The sequence below is a fragment of the Microplitis mediator genome, chromosome 8 (genome assembly GCF_029852145.1).
Source record: "Microplitis mediator isolate UGA2020A chromosome 8, iyMicMedi2.1, whole genome shotgun sequence".
Taxonomy (NCBI): Eukaryota; Metazoa; Arthropoda; class Insecta; order Hymenoptera; family Braconidae; genus Microplitis; species Microplitis mediator.
The window spans coordinates 5,430,038-5,451,712 of record NC_079976.1 but is presented as its reverse complement, the minus strand read 5'-3'; the positions used below and the strand labels follow the sequence as shown (position 1 = coordinate 5,451,712).

General features: G+C 27.8%; 1 protein-coding gene across 6 annotated transcripts; it reads left to right on the top strand.

Moving 5' to 3' along the window:
• Positions 1-238: 238 nt before the first annotated feature.
• Positions 239-18,285, top strand: LOC130672921 (uncharacterized). 6 transcript variants are annotated; one of them, XM_057477714.1, is made up of 8 exons: positions 240-410; positions 2,216-2,363; positions 2,510-2,619; positions 8,742-9,495; positions 10,396-12,104; positions 14,265-14,727; positions 16,457-16,558; positions 17,710-18,285. In XM_057477714.1, coding segments are annotated over exons 2-8 (3,480 nt in total). In that variant the 5' UTR covers positions 240-410; positions 2,216-2,361; the 3' UTR covers positions 18,050-18,285. The 6 variants fall into 6 exon arrangements, with proteins under 6 accessions (XP_057333698.1, XP_057333697.1, XP_057333699.1 ...); XM_057477711.1 differs by lacking the exon at positions 240-410 and adding an exon at positions 577-1,556; XM_057477717.1 differs by lacking the exon at positions 240-410 and adding an exon at positions 578-1,556 and having other exon boundaries at positions 14,277-14,727.
• Positions 18,286-21,675: the final 3,390 nt, after the last annotated feature.

Genomic DNA, 21,675 nt, shown 5'->3' with positions numbered 1-21,675 from the left:
GGTAAAATCAATACGTGGAAGTACCAAGTCTGGCTCAAAGCTATTAAGCTCTTGCTGAACATATATATTTTCATAGTGTATAGTATACACCCACTCATATATATATACATATATATACGTAGATATAATACAAATGGAAATATACAACTATAATTCCATTGGTAGGGCGGATATAGTTCCCCCGTTATTTTTCAGAAGTAATATAACATATAGACAATGCAGCTCAGCATATGGACAGTAAAAATTACTATTTAAATATTTGAGTCTCATACAATCAATATACAAGTTTAGAATCCGTTGGATTCGAGAGGTTCTGCCGTAAAGTTTAACTACTATACCACATCCGTTGAGTTAACTACTACGTCATCGGTGTATCCGCCATCATGGAAACCATTAAAGTTCACATCGATGTAATATTGAATACAAGTATCTACTCTAATCGCATTTAATGTTAACACAGCTTAATTGTAAAATAACACAAACGAAAATATAACAGCAACGCAAAACTAACCATTAACTATTACTCAAGCTATAATTGTGGTAATTAAAAAAGGCGGGGTCGAGTTATGAAATCTTTCATCAAATCTTTTTTAAAATCATATAGAATTAAATTAACTATTTGATGCTGATAAATTGTAGTTGTGTCTGTATTTTCCGCAAGTGTATTTTTTGTGAAAACTCATCAGTTTTGAGGAAGAGGGGGTAGAAAAAAAAAAAGTATAAAATCTTTAGATTCTAAATACGCATGCACACAATCTACTTTCTCGCCATTGGTCCCCTACTATTTTACCTCGACGAGTCAGGTTTGCTAAAATGAAATTCGCTTCAGCTTTACCCCCATTTCGAGCCATAGATTTTTAGTTCCATCTGTTAGGAAGCTGATGAAAATTAAAACCTAAATCCTAAAGAACTTATACATCCAAAGGTTTGGTTGTGTGTATAAGCCGCTGGCATGCGCATGCTGAGAACATTTGTCATGTGTCAGATGGTCAGATGTAACTGTAATTCGTATCCTACTCCTACAGGAACCCATATCAAGTCTCATACTCTTACCCATACCATTCCATACCATACCATACCATAGTCTGTCAAGTCTTACTAATACTATTCCAATACCGTAACAACATTTGTGTACAGTGCAGTTTGCTAATACAATGAAAGACATTTAAACCAGCAGCTACGACAGGGACAGGGACAGGGACAGGGGGAAGTGAAACAGGCAGGCAACCAGGCAGGCACCAGCACCAGCAGCATAAGCAGCAGCAACAGACATAGAAAATTAAAGACACGAATAGAAGTGGGGACGAAGTAAAGCTCTTTCTCCGGCACGCTCGCGATGTTTCATCACGCTTCGCGCATGTCGCTGGCCGCGTTCTCTGAGAATACAACACAATACTGAGACAACATACCAACGCTGAACAGATTTCTGAAACTCTGACCGCGGTCATATCATATCACGTTTGTTTCATCTGTCCATTCCTGTGAATTTCATTATCACGCCGCCATATTACCTGACAAGTACCGGGCAAAGACAAACGTAACTGAAGGACGATTGGGTACGATATTATTATTCTATACTTTTATAGTATAGTATACTTATATAAAGATACGTAAATGTATGTGTATATAGAAATATAAATGTGTATATTGTATATATATATTTAATAGCTATAAATGTAAATATGTTATGTATACAAAAGTGATATTTAATCCCGCTAATATTTTGTAGCTTCGAATGTGGCGCGTGTATTTTTCATATATGAATAGTGCTAGTGATTTTCACGTCAGCCATGTTTTTCAATCAACTATTAACTACTATGTGTCATGATTTACTACATTGTATTGCTACTTTACTCAAACGATAATAAGCAATTATTGTTATTGTTTTTGACGTTATAAAAATTTTTTCGCTGATGATTTGTTTTGATAATTAAGTGAATTAATTAAATTAATAAATAGATAAAATCTGATTGAATTAACACTTTTGCCGCTACAAAATACCGTTATTTATTTATCAATTGATAATAAAGTGTCATGTGAAAAAAAACTTGTTGCTTTCTAATCCACTGGCTTATTAATTTTTGGCAGTATTTTAGTTTTTTTAAATTAATATTTTAATTAATTAGTTTATTTTAAACTATAGTTTTAAATTAGTTTGTTAGATGTAAGTAAATTATTAACAACTATTAATTTAATGCTCATATATGAATTGCAGCAAACTAAAATGGCTTGATATACATATATATTAAGAATATAATAAATAAATAAGAATATATATCTATATATGCAACACTAACTAAAGAACGATTACGTATACGATAATAAATTGTTTATGATTGTCATCATTACTGTTGACAATGAATGTAAGTAATATTTGGTAATAAATTTTATGTGTTTTATTATATTTTTATAAATTATTATTTATTATTTATTTTATTATTATTAATAACAAATCATTGTTATTTTTATTTTTTTGTATGTATTTATGTTTTTTTTTCATTTTTTTAAGGGTGGAAATGAACAGTCCATTGGAACCAGATTTTGATGGATTTGATTTCCCGGAAAAAAATAATAGAATTGATACTAGTGAAGAAAACGAAACAGGATTACCAATATTAGGTATGTTAATTATTTATAACATTTGTAAATAAATTTTACAAATTTAATTACTTAGTTTTGGTGGAAAATTTTAACAATTATTAAGTTTAGTAATTCACGTTTTCATCCCCCGACAAAATATCTTTCGATATAATTTTCACAATTTTCCTGAAAAACAAGCACCCACATTAGTTGTGGATAGTACAAATAAAACATTTAAATAAAAAAGATAAATGTTGCTGCTAGGATATTTTGTCGGGGGATGAAAACGCGCGGAATCATTGTGTTTATCAACAGACACCCCGGAATTTTTTTATTTTTAAAAAATAAATTCATTATTAACAGAAAAATAAATGAGTGTGAATGGAACAGACAGACAAATTTAAAATTATAAATAAGTAGAGTAGTTAATTTGAAAAATAATATTTTTAAAAAATGCACTGATTAATTTTGAAATTTTTCAAATGCGCATTTTTTAAAAATTTTATTTTATTAATTATTTACTCCATTTATTTATAATTTCAAATTTGTCTGATGTTTGCTTCATTCACACTCGAAAAAATGAATGGAAAATTTTTAAAATTTAGTCAGCGGACAGTCAATAATAAACTAATTAAAACTTATAATATACATTAAGCAAATAAGCAAATTAAAATTATAATCATACTTAAGTATAAAAAAAATTGTTGAAAAAAAGTTAAAAAAGTGTTGACTATTCTAAACATCAAAACGTGACACAACGACGAACTTTTTTTAAACGATTTTTAAACTTCTGAAAATACACAGAAAAAAGCAATTGACAATACTTCAAGTTAACATTTTTCAGTGCAAAATATGTTCAGAAAAGACTAATTTTGAAGTATTTCTAAACGGTATTAGCATATCTTAATAATACAAGGATACTTATTGATTTTTCCCTTGAATTTTCAAAAGTTTAAAAAACGTTCAGACAAAGTTCGTCGTTGTGTCACGTTTTGAAGTTTAGAATAGTCAACACTTTTTTTTAACAATTTTTTTTTTACACAGGTTCTTTTTTTTCTCCATTTATAAAAATGAATAATAATTGTCTGGTTATTGGCATTGTAACCCCACAGAAAAAAGAAACTAAAAATTAGCGTTTGAAATTATAACCCGGAAGTTGATGTATCAGAAAATCGGAACGTTTTTCGTGGAACGAAAGTGAAAAGTAAAAAATCTATTGGATCTAGATTTCTGAAATGTTTTGCACAGACGTTAGTCTGTCAGCTGAAAATTGCAGCCACCCCCAATTACTCCTTAAGCTGTTAAATTACATAAATTTTTTCATTTTCGTTCTGCGAAAAATGCTCCAATCTTCAGGAACATAAAACCTGGATGTGAGTATAGAAAATTCTAACATTTCAAACAATAAATTTTATAATACGTGCCGTAAATTTTTTATGTTTAAGTTACGATTTTTAAAGCTCGAATGTTATCTTTTATGATAGTGGTTAGCCGATGTCTAATAGTTTATGGAATTTTTTAAAAACGATAAATTATAAAAAAAAATGCACTTATGGTTTCTTTAATTTTCTACACGTGCATATTTTTAGTTTTTCAGTTTTTGTAATTGATTTGGTAAAAAAAAATCCGAGAACTGTTAATTGTCTGTTAACTTCAGGATTATTAATTTTTCCTGCATACACAAGAAATTTTAATATTTATCCGATAATTACTTGCATTTTAATTATAAATAAAAGAATAACTATTTACAATTATAGTATTTACTGATCACTTTATCATTATTTTACTTATCGTTTCTCAACTTACATATTTCATTTTTTTTTCCGTGTACTAGACTTTGAAGAATATTTAAATGCAAATTTTCAAATAATTTTTTTATCAACATGTCATTTGTTTATGAAAACTAAAAAATACTTGAATGTCTGTTAATTCAAGTATCATAAATTAAATTTTAATCAAAAAATAATTTTTTAAAATATATCATTTTTTTATGATACTGAAATTAGCAGACTTCTAATAATTTTTAGATATTTTTTAAAACGATAAATTATTTTAAAAAATTGCATTTATAGTTTTTTTAATTTTCTACATGTGCATATTTATTTTATATTTTTTTTTAAATTAAGGGCCAGTTTTTCGAACCGAGTTTATTCTTATCCGGGTTTTAATTAATATTGCTAGTATATCTACATATCAATAATATATAGATATACCAGCAATGGTAATTAAACTAGGATTAAAAATGAACCTGGTTTGAAAAACTGGCTCTAAGTTGTTGAAAAAAAAAATCAAAAATTTTTAATTGTCTGCTAACTTCGAGATCATCTTTTTTTTATGAGTGTGAATGTATAGCAGACAGACAAATTCAAAATTATAAATAAATAGAGTAAATAATTAATAAAATACAATTTAAAAAAAATACGCATCTAAAAAATTTAAAAATTAACAAGTGCATTTTTTTTAAATATTTTTTTTTTAATTATTTACTCTATTTATTTATAATTTTAAATTTGTCTAATGTCTTCTGCATTCACACGTAATTTATGATCCTGAAGTTAGCAGACAATTTAAATTTTTTGGATTTTCGTATTTCAATAAATCAATTGTAAAAAAATAAAATAAAAATATGCACATGTAGAAAATTTTAAAAACTACAGGTGCAATTTTTTCAAATATTTTTTTTTTATCTTCTATCGTCTAAAAAAAAATCCAAAAATTATTAGACGTCTGCTAACTTCAGTATCATACGTAATTTTTTTAACTCATTTTAAAAAATAAAAAATTGCTGAACGCTTGATATTTTAAATATCATAATTACTGCTGAGTAAAAAAATATTCCATAGTTATTTTATTTGCTACTAAATAATTTATGAAAGATAAAAATATTAATACTTTTTTTTATGACGTTTTTAAAGATCCCAAGTGGCACAAAAAAAATTATTGACTTTTTGTTAAATTTAAGGTGACAATATTTTATAATTTAACTCATTGTTAACTTAAATTTAAAAATTTTTTTTGTGCCGCTTGGGATATAACCTCAAGACAGATTTATTCATAAATTGAAAATATCTTTTGTCATTAAATTCATTGACAAATAATAAAAAATAAAGTAAAAATAAAAGAAATATTTATAATTATCAGTAAATAAATAAAACATAATTACCAATTATTTTTTTTATTATTAATATCTAATCAAAAGTCTTTTTACTGTCCTACTTATTATTTTATAGCGGGAAATTTAAAATACTTGAATATTTTTTTTAACATTTGACGTTTAAAAATTTACTATTTAATGTCAAACATTATCTATATTATTTAATATTAGTAACTATTGATAATCAATTATTGTAATTAGGCATTTAAATAATTAAAATAATTAACTTCATGTTTTTTAACAAAGAACTGCCGCGCCTCTGGTGGTTAAATTTTTCATAGAAAAAAAAAAAAAAAACAAAAGAAAAAAAACGATATCGCAGCGGCGTCAGTTGATCGCATGAAAAAGTGTAACAAACATTAACAATTAAATAATTAGATCTGATAAATAAAAGATAATAGTTTTTAAAAAGTATGGAAATAGTTAAAGCTTTGCTTGAATTGCAGAAACTAGTGGTTTTATGGAACAATTTGATTTCATTTGATTATAGATGTACGATTGCATGTACATTTTAATACAACAGTGGGTTAATTGCTGTTTACATTACAAGTTCATGTACATGTGCATTGTTTTTATATATATATATTTATATATTTAAACGAACTAGATTTAATTTTACTTATACATATTAGTAAATTTGTTTAAATAATTATTTTGAAACTAGTTGACATCTAATAACTTTTGGATTTTTTTAGAAATGATAAATTATAAAAAAAAAATATTTAAAAAAATCACACCTATAGTTTTTTTAATTCTCTACGTGTGTATATTTTTTTTATGAGTGTGAATGTAGCAGATATGAAACAGTTTATAAATTAAAAATAAATAAATAAATAATGAAATTTAAAAAAAAGCGCGTACTGATTTTTAAATAAAAAAAATTTTTTAATTTTTATTCTTTCATTTTATTTATTTATTCAAAAATTTGAAAAACTGCCAGTCGTCAGCCACATTTACACTCGAATATTTTTATTTTGTAATTTATTTGTTTAAAAAAATTCAAAAAATTGCTTATTGTCTTCTTACTTAAAGATCATAAATGATTTAATTAAACTAATTATTATTAATGATCTCAAAGTTAGCAGACAGTTAACAATTTTCGTTTTTCTTTTCGCAAAATTAATTGCAAATAAAAGAAACTAAAAATATGCACATGTAGAAAATTAACAAAGATACAGGTGCAATTTTTCAAATATTTATTTTTTTTACTATCTGTCATTTTAAAAAAAATTCAAAAATTACTAGACGTCGGCTAGTATCATTTACTATTTATTACTATGATACTTAAGTTAGCTGACGTCTAATAAGTTTTTGAATTTATTTAAAACCATAAATTGTAAAAAAAAAATATTTAAAAAAATTGCACTTATAGTTTTTTTAATTTTTTACACGTGCATATTTTTCGATATTTTTTTTCTGCAATTGATTTATTTAGAAATATATGCAAAAACTATTAATTGTCTGGTAACTTCAGAATCATATTATTATTTATTATATGAATAAAAAAAAAATGATCAAGTATTTTAATTAAAACGAAATTGATTTTAATTAAAGTTTAATTGTCAAGAAAGGGAACTAATTTATTACAATGAATTAGATAATTAGATTTTTTAGATAAATTATTTCCAATTAACGAGCAATTGTCATAAATCATTTGAATTTCCGGATCCAAATTAATTGATGCCCAGATTTTTCGCTAAAATTAGTGTATTTTATTTGACACCAATTAATTAGTGTTTGGTAAAATTTACTTGTCGAATTCTTTTTCTGTTAGATTGATCGCATGTGAAGTTATTGATTAAAATTTAATTGGATGTTTAATTTATATTGAATGTATTCGTACAATTGGACTTGATTGATAACTGTTATAATAATTGATATTTATTTATCTTTATTTAAGATGTTTTTGGACTAACGGACAACAATTAAATTAGTATTGATCTGAAACTTCTTCTCTTATTTATTAAGACTTTATCGAGCAATTGACAGTATAATTAAAAATTTCTTATTGATAATTAAATATTTTGTAAATTTAAATGATATATTTTAAATAATCCAATAAATCTTTGATTTTGTGAAAAAATTATTGGAATAATGAATTATAAATTCAGTTATTTCTGTACCTGATTAAAAATTCCCATTGTATCTGATTGGAAAATTCTAATCAGGTTTAATCAGAAATCGAAAAGTTAATTGGAAGAGAAATGATTATTTTTTGATTGAATCTGATTCAAAAAATATTTTCGTTTAAAGAAATTAATTAATTAAAGTTTTTTATAGAATTTTATAATTTTTTTACAAAATATTTATTGTTGTGGCAAGTAGACTATTTTTGGAAAAATAATCACTACCAAAAAAATAGTAAAGTATTAAATGAAAAATTAACTTTACTGAAAAATTTAAATAAATAAATTTCTTAGACCAAGAATTACATTTTTTTTCTGTGTCGTGTAACCCGCGATATATGTCTGTAAAATTGGCTGACCCAACTCAATAAAATTGAATTTCAATTATGTAAAAATTAGGGGCTATTTAGGTGCGCAAATAGCAAATTAGCTGCAGAAACTATTTTCGCACAATTAAAAAAAAACGGAAGGGCTGTCAAAATTTTAAATTCTGGCAAACAGCGATATTGAATTAGATATTTAACTACATGACAAAAAGAGCCGTGGAATAATTACAGTTCTTAGTACAAAAACAGTGCCCTCGTATAAAAAAATTACAGTTTCAAATATCAGCAAATTCCATGTACCTGAAGATCGGGAGGTTTTTCGCGTAACAAAAATAAAAAACCAAAAACGAAAAGTAAAAAATCTACTGGATCTAGATTTCGGAAATGTTTCGCACATCAGCCGAAAATTACAGGCCACCCCAACTTACCACTTAACCTTCCGATCTTCAGGTACATGAACTTTGCTGATATTTGAAACTAGTTTTTCCACTATTATTTTTTCCTTTTAGCTGGAAATGAACAATATGTTTAATAAATATATTTTTTTTGTTTTAGAGGAGCAATTGAATATTGTAAAATCTCTAGAGTGTGTTTCGGAAGAATTGCCACAGTGTGAAGTTTGTTCACAACAATTTTTAACTAAAAAAGAATTACGCTCTCACATAACTCTACACCTTGGACAACCTAGAATAGTTTTAAAAAGGTGCAGCAATTTGCATTTAGTTAAAAAAAAAGAAAAAGACAAATATTGTCTATCTCAAGAGAAAAAGGGATCACTTAAATTAACCCTGAAGAAACAAAATCACCGCGATTTTGCAGTAATAAGTCGGGATTTGGATTTCGATAGCGATAATTCACACTCTGAAGAGGTGGCAGGTGAAGAACAAAAACCCCATCGGCACGAGGAGGAGCAGGAGGAGCATGAAGATACACTGGATGATGATAATGAAGAGCAAACCGATCAAGTACCACATGAATTTGAAAATGTGATTGTTAATGAAGACGATAATTATCAGGATGATAATTATGATAATAATGAAGAGGATAATTTTCTTGAAGATAATGAAGAAAGACCATCTGTGGAGACAAATGAAGGTGATTCTGGGGTAGGAAGTGATATGGCAAATACTTGTGAAAAAGATGACCAAAATGTTGATAATGATGATTTGCATAACGTTGATAATTATCACCATGAAGATGATGACAGAAATAATGTAGAAGAAAGTGAAGATACTGAAGAACCAGATCCTATTGACGCAACTTACAGAGAAACTATTGAAAATTTAAAAAAAATTGGTGAACAGACTAGGTAGGTCATTATTCATTATTATTATTATTATTATTATTATTACTGAGGTGATCACTACGGTTCCATGACAACTGATCCCTGACAAGTGATCCCACAGACTAGATTCAACTGACAACTGATCTTCTAATTCATCAGTTTCATTAAGATTTTCATATCTTTCGTTATCATCATCTTCAAAACCTCCATCTTCATTATTTTAAATCGAATGTCGATGGGATCAGATGTCAGTGGGATCAATTTGTATGGATTACTTGTCATGTACCTGAATATCAGAACGTTCTTCGCGCAACAAAAAAAAAATTGAAAGTAAAAAATCTACTGGACTAGATTTCTGAAATGTTTCGTATAGATGCTGGTATGTCAGCCGAAAATCTTAGGCCACCCCAACCTCCGGAACTACCCCTCAAGCTGTCAAATTACATAAATTTTTTTCATTTTCTCGCGAAAAATGTCCTGATCTTCAGGTACATCACTTATGGTATAAAATTGTTGAGATCAGTTTACAACACATCGATCACTACATGAATGAAAATTGACTATTATTATTTTTTAAAAGAATTTATCAGTCGGTGTATTCATTTTCGCTTAAAACGGCCATCAATTGACCATGAGAGTTAATTTCTATATTCATTAGCTTTAAAATATGTTATTTTAATTGGGGTACTATCATTATCTACACTCACTTTTAATCACTAGCGTGTAAGTGATAAGAGTTCATTTTAAATTGCATTGTTAGTTATCCAAAGGTTCAAAGTAAGCGTAATTTTTTTTTTTTTTTCATTCATAATTAAAAAAAAAACAATGAACATTAAAATAGTTTGAGTTTCAGTGATTATATAAATATTAATTAAACTATTGGTTATTTTAAGTATTGAACATTAATAAATTTATTTATTTCAGTACAATAAGAGAAGATATGTCACCGAGAGACGAAGATGACAGTCCCGATGAATCATCATCAGACGTCATCAGTTCCCGTATCAATGATAATGATGCCTTAAAACTATTGTCAAATAATTCAGCAATAGAACTTTACCCAGCGAAAAAAAGCTCCGAAAAATCGAGTAAGAATAATAATAACGACGGATCACGATTGAATTCGAGTATCAATTGGAGTCAAATTGAAAATTTAAATTCTTCTAAAGATGACGATAATACTGACGATAATGTAAATAAAGACAATGATCAAACGGGCAAAGATAATACGGATAACAGCACAGAAGCTGGTCTGCTGTTGCAAAATTTACTGACAGAACATAATCACAGAAAAAATAGTGAAGAAAGATCTTCGCATACGTCGTCTTCTCACAATTCATCTGTTGATACAGAGTATGTGTCGCTTGAAAGATTGGCTGAGACAGTCAGTAAATGTCGTGTGTGCGGGGAAAAGTTTAGTGACATAACAATGTTGGATGATCATAGATTGAAAGCTGGTCATTATCAATGCAATGTGCCAGGCTGTTCATCACTAGTATTTTCAACGTCTGTTGAATTGTCGTTGCACAAATCACAGTCACATGAAGTACATAATAATCCTTTATCACCAAATATAAGTATTATTCCGTCACAAGTTAGCCAATTGTCACCGAGAATAACTGATGGTGCACCTAATTTGGGACATAATTCACCAAATTTAATAAATCATCGCTCCCCGCACAATATTTCCCCTCACACAAACTCACCTCATAATTTGTCCCCACATCCTATGAGTTTAGATCCATTGAATCCTCTTCAAATAAATCGTACGTCGCCTTTGACTTCTTCCCATCAAACTCATTCGCCCTCATATTCCTCTCAGCAACACCATCACCATCATCAGCAGCAAGATCATCATCATCACCAGCAACAGCAGCAGCAGCAGCTTCAACATCAGCAGCAACAAATAATACCGCCAATAAATTTTGATCAATTACCGCCACCAGTACAACAATTAGCCCAACAAGTTCAGCGAATGGCGTTACCTCAGCCCCAAATGCCGCCATCATTACCACCGGGTGCCAATACAATGATACCTGGACCAAATTATTTTGTACAACCGGCGGGGAGACCACCGATGTATCATCGCATGCCTAGTAGTCATCAGCCCGGACCACCGATGCATCAGTACCCTCCTCAACTGGCCCATTTGTATGGTTCACAATATGGTCCGGCTTATTCACAGTATCCAGGACCCTCGCAAATGCACCCACAGTTGCAGCAACAGCTGCAACAACAAATGCCGAGGGGGCGATATCCTCCTACGATGATGCCGAATCCTCGAGGTCCGAGACCGCCTCCAGTGCAGACTCAGGTTCCCCGGCAGAGACTTAAAAGGCCGCTTCCTCCTCAAGGTCCACCGCAACAGGTACAGCAGCAGCAACAGCAGCAACAACAGCAGCAGCAGCAACGGGCTTCAGAAGCCAGTAGTAGCAAGCAAAGAAGAATGGATTTATTGATACCCGATAGGAATGAAGATGCTGACTGTCATGTCATTGCGCAGCAAAAGAGAAATGATGGAGTACCTATTATACAAAATGTCCAAGGAGCCACTCAATCAGGTCAATCGGGTGGTAGAAATGACTCTACTATTCATTTAACTGACTCCATTACTCTCAGTGTTCGTCAACCTGGTGAGTCTTTTTTATTTATTGTTCATTTTTGTTGTTGGGTTTTATTTTTTATTTTATTTTCAAAAAGTTTCGTTAAAGATCTACCGTAAAATGAGGTGATTTAAAGTTGTTCCTTCAATTTTATTATTTTGAATGAATCTTTTCATGACACCAGCATCTAAACTTCAAGTTTCAGTGTCTCTACAGCCAGTCGAAACAAATTAATTTCAGTCCAATGCCGCGAATGAATATTAGCAAATGCGCGGAAACAAATTTGCTTCGTCTTTTGGGAAGAAACAAATTATATTCCTGCCCGCTGACTGAAAGCTTTCGCAATTTAAACTCTGAAACATGTAATTTTGTTTAATAGAAATTTTAGAGCATTAATTTTAGTTACGTTAATAACAGTTCTGACTTTTTTGATTAAGTTTTGTAAAAATTAGTGTCAATAATAAATAGTATTTGTAGTTTCTCTTGATAGCGAGACTCTGGTCAGAAAGTTGGGTTAATTAGTTGCGACCAAGTTGACTACAACTTTCAGCTTTTGTAACTTGACTACAAGTTGTTACCAACTTTCCCAGAAAGTTGTCGCCAATCTACTGCCGCAACCTGTCGCTAACTTTCTGAGAAAATTTAAGGCAACTTTCCGTCAATTAATGGAACGCCAACTTTCCCAGAAAGTTCGCGACCAGTTGCCGTCAACTGATGGAAATTAAAATTTTTGTTGGCTTCCTGCCAGCTTGAATATCGGGGTCTGCTTAATTATAAATTGCAAATGACAATTCACACTTACGCCAATAGTTGATCGTACCATTGGTCTTAAATTAATATGTACCTGAAAATCGTAACGTTTTTCCCGGTACGAAAATAAAAAAACGAAATGAAAAGTAAAAAATCTACTGGATCTAGATTTCTGAAATGTTTCGCCCAGACGTTAGTCTGTCAGTTGAAAATTGCAGCCCCCCTTAATTACCCCTTAGGCAGCCAAATTACATAAATTTTGTTCATATTTGTTGCGCAAAAACGTTCCGATCTTTGGGTACATAAATTAACTTGTTTCTGACTGGCTGCTGACAATTAAATTTTAAGTTCCACTGCAGGTAATCATGACAAATTGCAGTGTAACCTGGGGTGAAATACAATTTCAGACTGCGGTGATCAAAGAATGATTTAAATTTATTGCGCTTGTAAGAGATTATAAAAATTGAAAAAAAAAATTTTTCTTCTTAAAGTTGAAAATAATTTTTTAACGTCTGTTTTTTTTGCCTCGTAAAATAAAAAAAATTGAAGTTTTTAATTACAAACGATAATATATAAGTAGTATAATTAATTGAAGGGAAAGTCGAATAAAAATTCTAAATTTACTAAAAAAAGAATTTATAATTTAAGGTAAAAGCCCCTATACCCGCTCAGTACCATTAGTCGCTCACTTTAACTGTTTAATGCGTTTTTTATAATTTTTATAAAGACAAATGTCAACTAAAAAAATTATTATCGATAAATAATTATTTGTGAATCTAAATGTATTAAAATAATGTAACAAATTATTTTATAATAGATTATAAATTTAAATTAAATGGCTGTTTTCAAAATCGCGCTCAGCCGGGCATTTTTTACTTTGACGTTCATTCGTTAGATTACTTTAGGGACGTCAAATTTTTTAAGAATTGTGATAATTATATCTTATTAAATATATTTTTAAAATTCATGAAATTTTTTATTATAAAATAATAAAGTAATATAATTTATAGATTATTTTCCAAATCAATAAACTTACCATAGTTTAATTGATATTGTCTTTGAGCGACTATGGGTACACTCAAGGACCTTATTTAACAAATTAATAATAATTAATTATCAACATTATTCTTTAAACTTGAACTTTATTCTAATACTTAAAACTACAAAAAATAACTAAAAAAAAAAAAAAATATGGTTTTTCATTTTATTTAATCATTTATATTGAGTAATTAAATCTCACTCCAATGAAAAGTGAGCAGGTATAGGGGCTTTTATCTTACTATATATAAAATAGTGTAAAAATTTTTAATAAATATTCAAAAAAATGCACGTTATTTTACGGTAATTAAGTAGATTGAATTATTATTTGTTGTAAAAACTTTTTCTTTACATCTGAAAAAGGAAAAAGCCAACGGAAAATATGTGTTTGCTAATCTGAAGGTTCCACTCCAGCTCAAGTGCAGAGTCCAGGGACAGCACCACCGAAAAAACCTGATGCTAAGGCAGTAGCCAATGTCTTAGCAGCGCGAGGGATTACGGTAACACCAACGGCTAATAAAAACAAATCTGGAGAGCAGCAGAAACAACAGCCACCGGCACAACAACAACAACAACAACAACAACAACAGCCGCCCCAACAACGTGCCGCAGCGCCAACTTCCCCTTCGGTTACTGCTTTAAATTTAAATTCTGCTATTTCTATTATTCCTACGAGTTCTCAGAGGAAACAGCAGCAGCAGCAACAGCAGCAACAACAACAGGACCAACAATTCGCTGTGCCGCAAAATAAACAAAGTAAACAAACGACGCAGGATATTGAGAGACCACCTAGACCACCTACGATTGATCTTACCCAGGAATCAAGTTCATTATTGCCGCCTGCACGAAGAGGAAGACCGACTAGGTAATTTTTTTTTTATTTTTATTTTTAAGTAAAGTAAGAGACCTAGTACCCGATCAAGGAACTAGTGCCCGATCACTCATGTATTTGTATATTTAGGTTCCACCATGATATCTCCCCGACAAAATCTCTCCAGGACAAAATCTGTTGAACACGATCTCTATAAACGAGATCTTATAATAATCTATGTAATTATAATGATTTCTACACTTACGACTGGAATCGTATTCAGGTTTTTTTTTCACATTTTATGTGTATATCATAAATGATGACCAGTCAGAATATCCATCATAAAAATATCCATGAAAAATATCCAATGCAATAATATCCATTGAAAAAATTGTCCATTGATGCAGAAAATTAATGACTTATGGATATTTTCGCACTGGATCTTTTTACATTGGATATTCTGGCCTAGAACCATCATAAATAAATAGAATGTGTTACACATACATGTATGAAATCATGAGAAATCCCCAGCCCAAATTTGACATCATCGTCAATTGCAAAAACTTGACGTAAACTTACTGAGAAGTTAATCAATATCACTGAACGTGAAATTTTTGAAGCGATGGCCATCAGGGATTGGACTAATAAAAATAATTTTAGAAATTTTATCCTGGAGAGATTTTGTCATAGGAAGATTTTGTTGGGGATATTTTGTCCAAAGAGATAAAGTCGTGTTACCGTATATTTATATATACTAAATTTTACTTAACATATCTATACAAATACATGGAGTGATCGGGTACTAAATCTCTTACCTTAAATTAATAAATAAATATTTGTCAAAAAAAAAAACTATTGGCCATCTAGAATAAAAAATTTTAAGAAAAAAAATGATCACTTAAAAATATTTAGACTTAAATATTCCAGTGATGAATTATTTATGTGGGGAAAAAAATATTGAGCATAAAAAGTTGGAAAGTAAAATTAAAAAAGTTAAAGTCGGATAAAAGTTAAAATGAATACGAGTTCCGACATTTTTAATCAACGGTCCAACAAAATTTTGTTGAAGTTTTTATGAGTTTTAAAGCTCAAAGTTTGAAATAATATATCGATTTTTGTTTTTACTTTATTGTTTTAAAAATTTGCAGCAAATTTTTTCTATCAGCTTATAAAAGTTTGAAATATTAATTAGTGATTGTTCAGCTTAATCACGTCTAGAATATGTAAATATCTAAACTTACCATGAGTATTATGGAAAATTAATTGATTAATTAATCAACCAATTGTCCATAATATCCGTGATAAATTTAGATATTAATTAAAAATAATAATTCATGTAGATTTTTATGAATTCTCAGTTCTTTTCATAACCACCCGCAACCCCGCCGTTTTTCACTCGCGATTTCAGCGATAACTTTTCGTCTCATTGATTTTGAAAGGATTTAGTATGCGAGGGTGGCGATAATGTGTAACGCTATGGAATTTTCACTAAAAATGTTGTAGTTTTATTCTGAAAACTTTCGGAATTTATTAAAAATTCCACAGTATTCTAGGGTGCTACACATTCCGTATCCTCACACATTCTCACTCCCCCCTCTCACCCGTTTTTAATCAAAGATATTACGGCTGCCAAATTTCAAAACCCAGTAACTGATAAAATTTTTTTGTAATCTTTATTTTTGTCAGTTACGAGATTTCGAAATTCCGCAGCCGAATATGTCACTGGAAATTACAGCTGGTGATATTTAAATAAAAGTAATTAATAAAATATGTTTTCCTACAGAGCTGCGTTGACCTGCCAAATATGCGATAAAAGTTTTCAAAGTCAAGAAGTTTTAATTCAACATATGGCATCTCATCGCACGACAAATAAATTAGATTATAAGTAAGTAATAAATTCAAATGTAAAACGAGTTCGAGTTTTAAATCGAGACATTTTTAAAAAGTCGGAAATTGAGTTGATCATAAATTTTTTAGATATGAGTACGATCATATCCGAAGGATTTAGTGCAAAATGCTACTGAATTATTAGAACTCAATTTTAAATCCGTGGTTATTGCAAAACGTCACTAATCCAACGAGTAAAGCATTGGGTTTTAAATATTTTTGTTCGGTTTTCAAACTAAACCCCAAGTAACACGCAATCATTAAATTAATAATTTAGTAGTTTCAATTTAAAAAGAGAAATTTCCACCATAAAAAAAAATCTTTGCAATTAAAAAAAATTCGTTATCAAAAGATCTACATCAGTAAACTTCCAAATTTGAAAAAATTCTTAACTTTGAGTAGATAATTTTTAGAATTTCACTTGAAAAAAATTTTCAAGCTCCAGATCTCGTTCTTGAAAAATTCTGATATGAGTAAAAAAAATTTAGTACTTTTTTTTTAAATTTTGGTTTAAAAAATTTCGAAAAAAGTGCTCACTTGAAAATTTATTTTAGTCTAGAATTTTTCTAAACCTTCAAAAATAGTCAACTCAAAATGATAATCATCCGAAAGTTGTCAACGTTTTCGATAAATTTTTTTGCACGAAAAAACCAAAAAAATATAATCCATCTCAGACACTTAATATATTACTTGCAACTCTATTTATGATACTGAAGTTAGCCGACGTCCAATAATTTTTGGATTTTTTTTAAACAAAAAAAAAAAATATTTGAAAAAATTGCACCGACACAGAAAAAACAATATAGTAGTAGCTACTCTCTGGGATAGTATTGAGTACTTTCTGTAAAAAAAAAATTTCAGACAGTACTGTATACTATCTAGACTGTATCCACTTCTATCTAAACTGTATCCATTACTGTCCGGGATAGTACTCAGAGAGTTGCCACTACTATATGGTTTTTTCCGTGTATAGTTTTTGAAATTTTCTACATGTGCATATTTTTAGTTTTTATTTTTTTGCAATTGACTTTTGATTTGTCGAAAAAAAAAATCCGAAAAATGTTAATTGTTAATTTTAAGATCATCTCTATCTACCGAAGTAATTAAATGGTAATTATTAATACTAAATTTTATTTTTTTTTTCCTCAGGTGTAATCTCTGCTCAGCAGCGTACCCGACCTCGCAAGGTTTAGTTTTACATAAACAGAGTTATCATAAGGAATTGGATAGTGCTTTACCAAATGGTGGTACAGAATTGGCTATTCCAGTGGTCGATTTGAAATCACCACAAACTCTATCACGATTGAGTAGTTTAGGCATACAAAGTTATATACCACTATCACAATTAAGTGCACAAACTGGTGGTTATTTTGCATTACCAATTGTTACTATCGACAGTCCACGTAATCCAAATTCATGTAATTTAGGTGCACTTGGTGCTACATCGATACTAAGCTTAGGGCCTTTAAAACACCTGTCTAACAGGTAACTATAATCATTTTAAATAGACAAAAAATATATTTATATATTTATCATAATTTTAAGTGACACATTTATTGTTGACTAATTTTTTTTTTCTCATTTGAAAAAAACCCATGACATTCTCTTTGATTTTTATTAGTCTACAAGTTGGAATATGATAAAAAAAATGATAATGATAACAATAAAAAATTAATAGATATTGATAACTGATGAATAAATTATTTGAGGCTTAATTATTTGTCTTAAGAAGATTTAGTTAAGTTATGAAAGTTTTATATTTAAATAAATATCAATTTTTTAATTTATTTTTATGTTATAAATATTTTTTTTGCTACTTTAAAACTTGTGAGTAAGAATAAAAAAATAAATTTTATTTACTTATAATTAGTAAATTAAAAGATTTAAAATTTATAATTTAAAAGTTATTAAATATTTAAGGTTTATAATTACATATTTTAAATAGGAGTAAAATGATTTTTGTTAAATTATTGCAATACAAAAAAATAATAAAATCTTCTTAAAAAATAATGATAATAATCCTCAGAAAATAAATAATCAAATATTTTGTAACTGAAAGTATCAAAAAATGTTAAATATAAATTAAAGTTGACGAAAACTTTGTATATAAAAAAGAAAAGGTAAAAATTAATATTGTTTTGTCATTAAATTTAATGTTAAGTATTTATTTAAAAAAAAATAAAAATTAAACTAGAGCTCAAAGATTTATTTCTTACTGAAATTTAATGCATTAATTACTTATATTTTTTTTTTTTTTACGTACTTTAGAAATTTAAATAGAGCAGAATTTTTTAGTCGGTTGATGGGAAATTAAAAAAAACTGCAATAAAAATATAAGTAAAGATAATTACACGCATTAATTTGAAATGATTTTATAAAAATTTATCGACTATTGATATGTTACTTAAATTTTTAATTTCATATTCAAAAGGCCTAAGATATTTTTTTTTACTATTCCCGTGTCAAAAAAAAGTTAAAAATTTGTTGGTTTAGTATTTTTCGTAAACTTTTTCAAGCCAAATGTCTACTAAGTTGTCCACAAATAAAAATTTTAATTGTTTTTTTATCAAATAAAATTTCTTTGTGCTCACAAATAAAAGTTTTTTTGTAAATAATTTTTTTGAATGCAACGAATTGTGTTTTCATAACGTAGACAAAATTTCCTTTCAAACGAATACCAACAACCATATATTTATATACAGTCATTTATTGGTGGACAACCCGCGAATTAACCGCGAGTTCGTCGTTCACAATCACTTGATTCAAATATATTGTTGTGGGTACTCAAATGAGAGGAAATTTTGTCACAAAGTCAACTGTACTACTCTTTTTTTTTTTTTTTTACTTGTATTCGAAAAACAAAAAACTGGTAATTTTTGAATAATGGAAATAAAAAATTATCTAGTGTATCAATTTTTAAACTGCAAAGTAAAAATCGTGGAGATAGTTTGAAAAAAAATTATTGAAGGTCAAAAAAGGCTTACAGAATTTACTAAACTGACTTTAGTTTCAGCTTTTGAATTTTCAAAAATTCAAAATTATCTTACACTTTTAATTTTCTCATACGATAAATTTTCTTAACTTTTTTTGACGCGGGTTAAAACGCATTTATTATAATGCATAATAATTAATAAAGATTAAAATATCGAACAATAAAATACAATACGAGTATAAAAAAAAGTTCCGATATTAAAGTGATAAAATAAAAATTTATTAATTCTATGTGATGTAAACGTTTTTTTTTTTTTTTAATTTTATTTATATCTTAAGCTTGTTCAAAAGAGATTTGTCTCATTTATTGATAATAAATAATAATAGACTCTGTAAAGAGTGATTATAGCTTGATTATATTAATTATTCAAATATATAAAATATAAATTATTTATTGTCATTAATATTAATATATAAGCAAGTTATTTGTAAAAGTTTAAAGGGGAATTATTTCATAAGATTGAATTTTTTTTACAAAATAATAAAAATAAAAAAAAAGTAACAAATGGGAAAATAGAACTTGTGTAGGCCAGAACTGATTTATAATTATACTATTACTGTATATATTTTATAATGTACATAAGTATTTTCAAGAGTAAAAAAAATTATCCATTATAGCCGTAACGAGTTTAAAAAATAAATAATATAATAATAAATAAAGAATAAATATATTGTTAATTTATCGTGACTAAAATTTTCTCAATAAAATTGTTCATTATTATTTATATAGTCATATAATACGTTTGGTTTATATTTATATATATAAAAATATATAAATATCATTTGCAATAATTAAATATAATAATATTTTAAATAATAATTTACCATTTAATTTTTGTATACGATTATTATTATAATTATCATTACTATTATTATAAAGTTCCAGTATTTTTAAAAAATACTTGAAGTATGTTAAAAAAAATAACGTGCTAAAATATATAAAATTTAATTTCATAAATAATTTTATATGTCTATTGCATACTCCCACAAAAAGAAAGAAAAATAATTATACGGAAAAAAAATAAAATTTTTATGCAAGTATATTTTAGTATGAGTGTGAGTGTAGCAGACATCAGACAAATTTAAAATTATAAATAAGTAGAGTAAATAATTAAAAATATAATATTCATAAAAAATGCACTTATTAATTTTTAAATTTTTTAAATGCGCATTCTTTTAAAATTTTATTTTATCAATTATTTACTTTATTTGTTAATAATTTTATATTTTTCTGATGTCTGCTACATTCACACTCATTGTTTTAGTTATCCTCAATTTGATTTTAGAATTTATTTAACATAATTATCGTAATCAATAAAATAAAAAAGTTAATTAATGGTAATCAGCAGATGATACTGAATTTGGCCGACGTTTAATAATTTTTGGATTTTTTAAAGAATTATACACAATAGAAAAAAAAATATTTTAAATAATTGCATTTATAGATTTTTTAATTTTCTACATGCGCATTTTTGTATTTTTTTTTTTTTTTGTAATAAAATAGTAGAAAAAAAAATTCAGAAATTATTAATTGTCTGCCAACTTTAGGATCATAATCATGATCCTGAAGTTAGCAGAAAATTAAAAATTTTTTGATTTTTTTTTTTTTTCAACAAATCAATCAGAAAAACAAATAAATAAATAGTTGCCGAAGTAAGGCGGAAAAAATTTTTCGATCGTAAAGCACTCTCTGATGCTTCGCATCATGAGTCGTGCAAAAATATGCACATATACAGAATTTAAAAAACTACAGGTGCAATTTTTTCAAATTTTTTTTTTTCTTATAATTTACTCTCTAAAATAAAATCCAAAAATTATTAGACGTCTGCTAACTTCAGTATCATTCATAATCAGCAAAGAAATTATGATACTGAAGTCAGCAGACGTCTAATAATTTTTGGATTTTTTTTTAGACGATAAACCATAAAAAAAAAATTATTTGAAAAAATTGCACCTGTAGTTTTTAAAATTTTCTGCATGTGCACGTTTTTATCTTATTTTTTTGCAATTGATTTGTTGAAAAACAAAAATTCAAAAATTGTTAAATGTCTCCTATCTTCAGGATCATAAGAAATTAATAAAATAGTCGACTTCGATTGTTTTTTTTTTTAATTGATGTTAAAA

Bases quoted from the DNA above. Each gene is read 5' to 3' on its own strand.
- LOC130672921 (XM_057477715.1), top strand. The intron at 9,496-10,395 runs GTAGGTCATTAT...TATTTATTTCAG, and splicing joins AAAATTGGTGAACAGACTAG to TACAATAAGAGAAGATATGT. The intron at 16,559-17,709 runs GTAAGTAATAAA...TTTTTTCCTCAG, and splicing joins ACAAATAAATTAGATTATAA to GTGTAATCTCTGCTCAGCAG.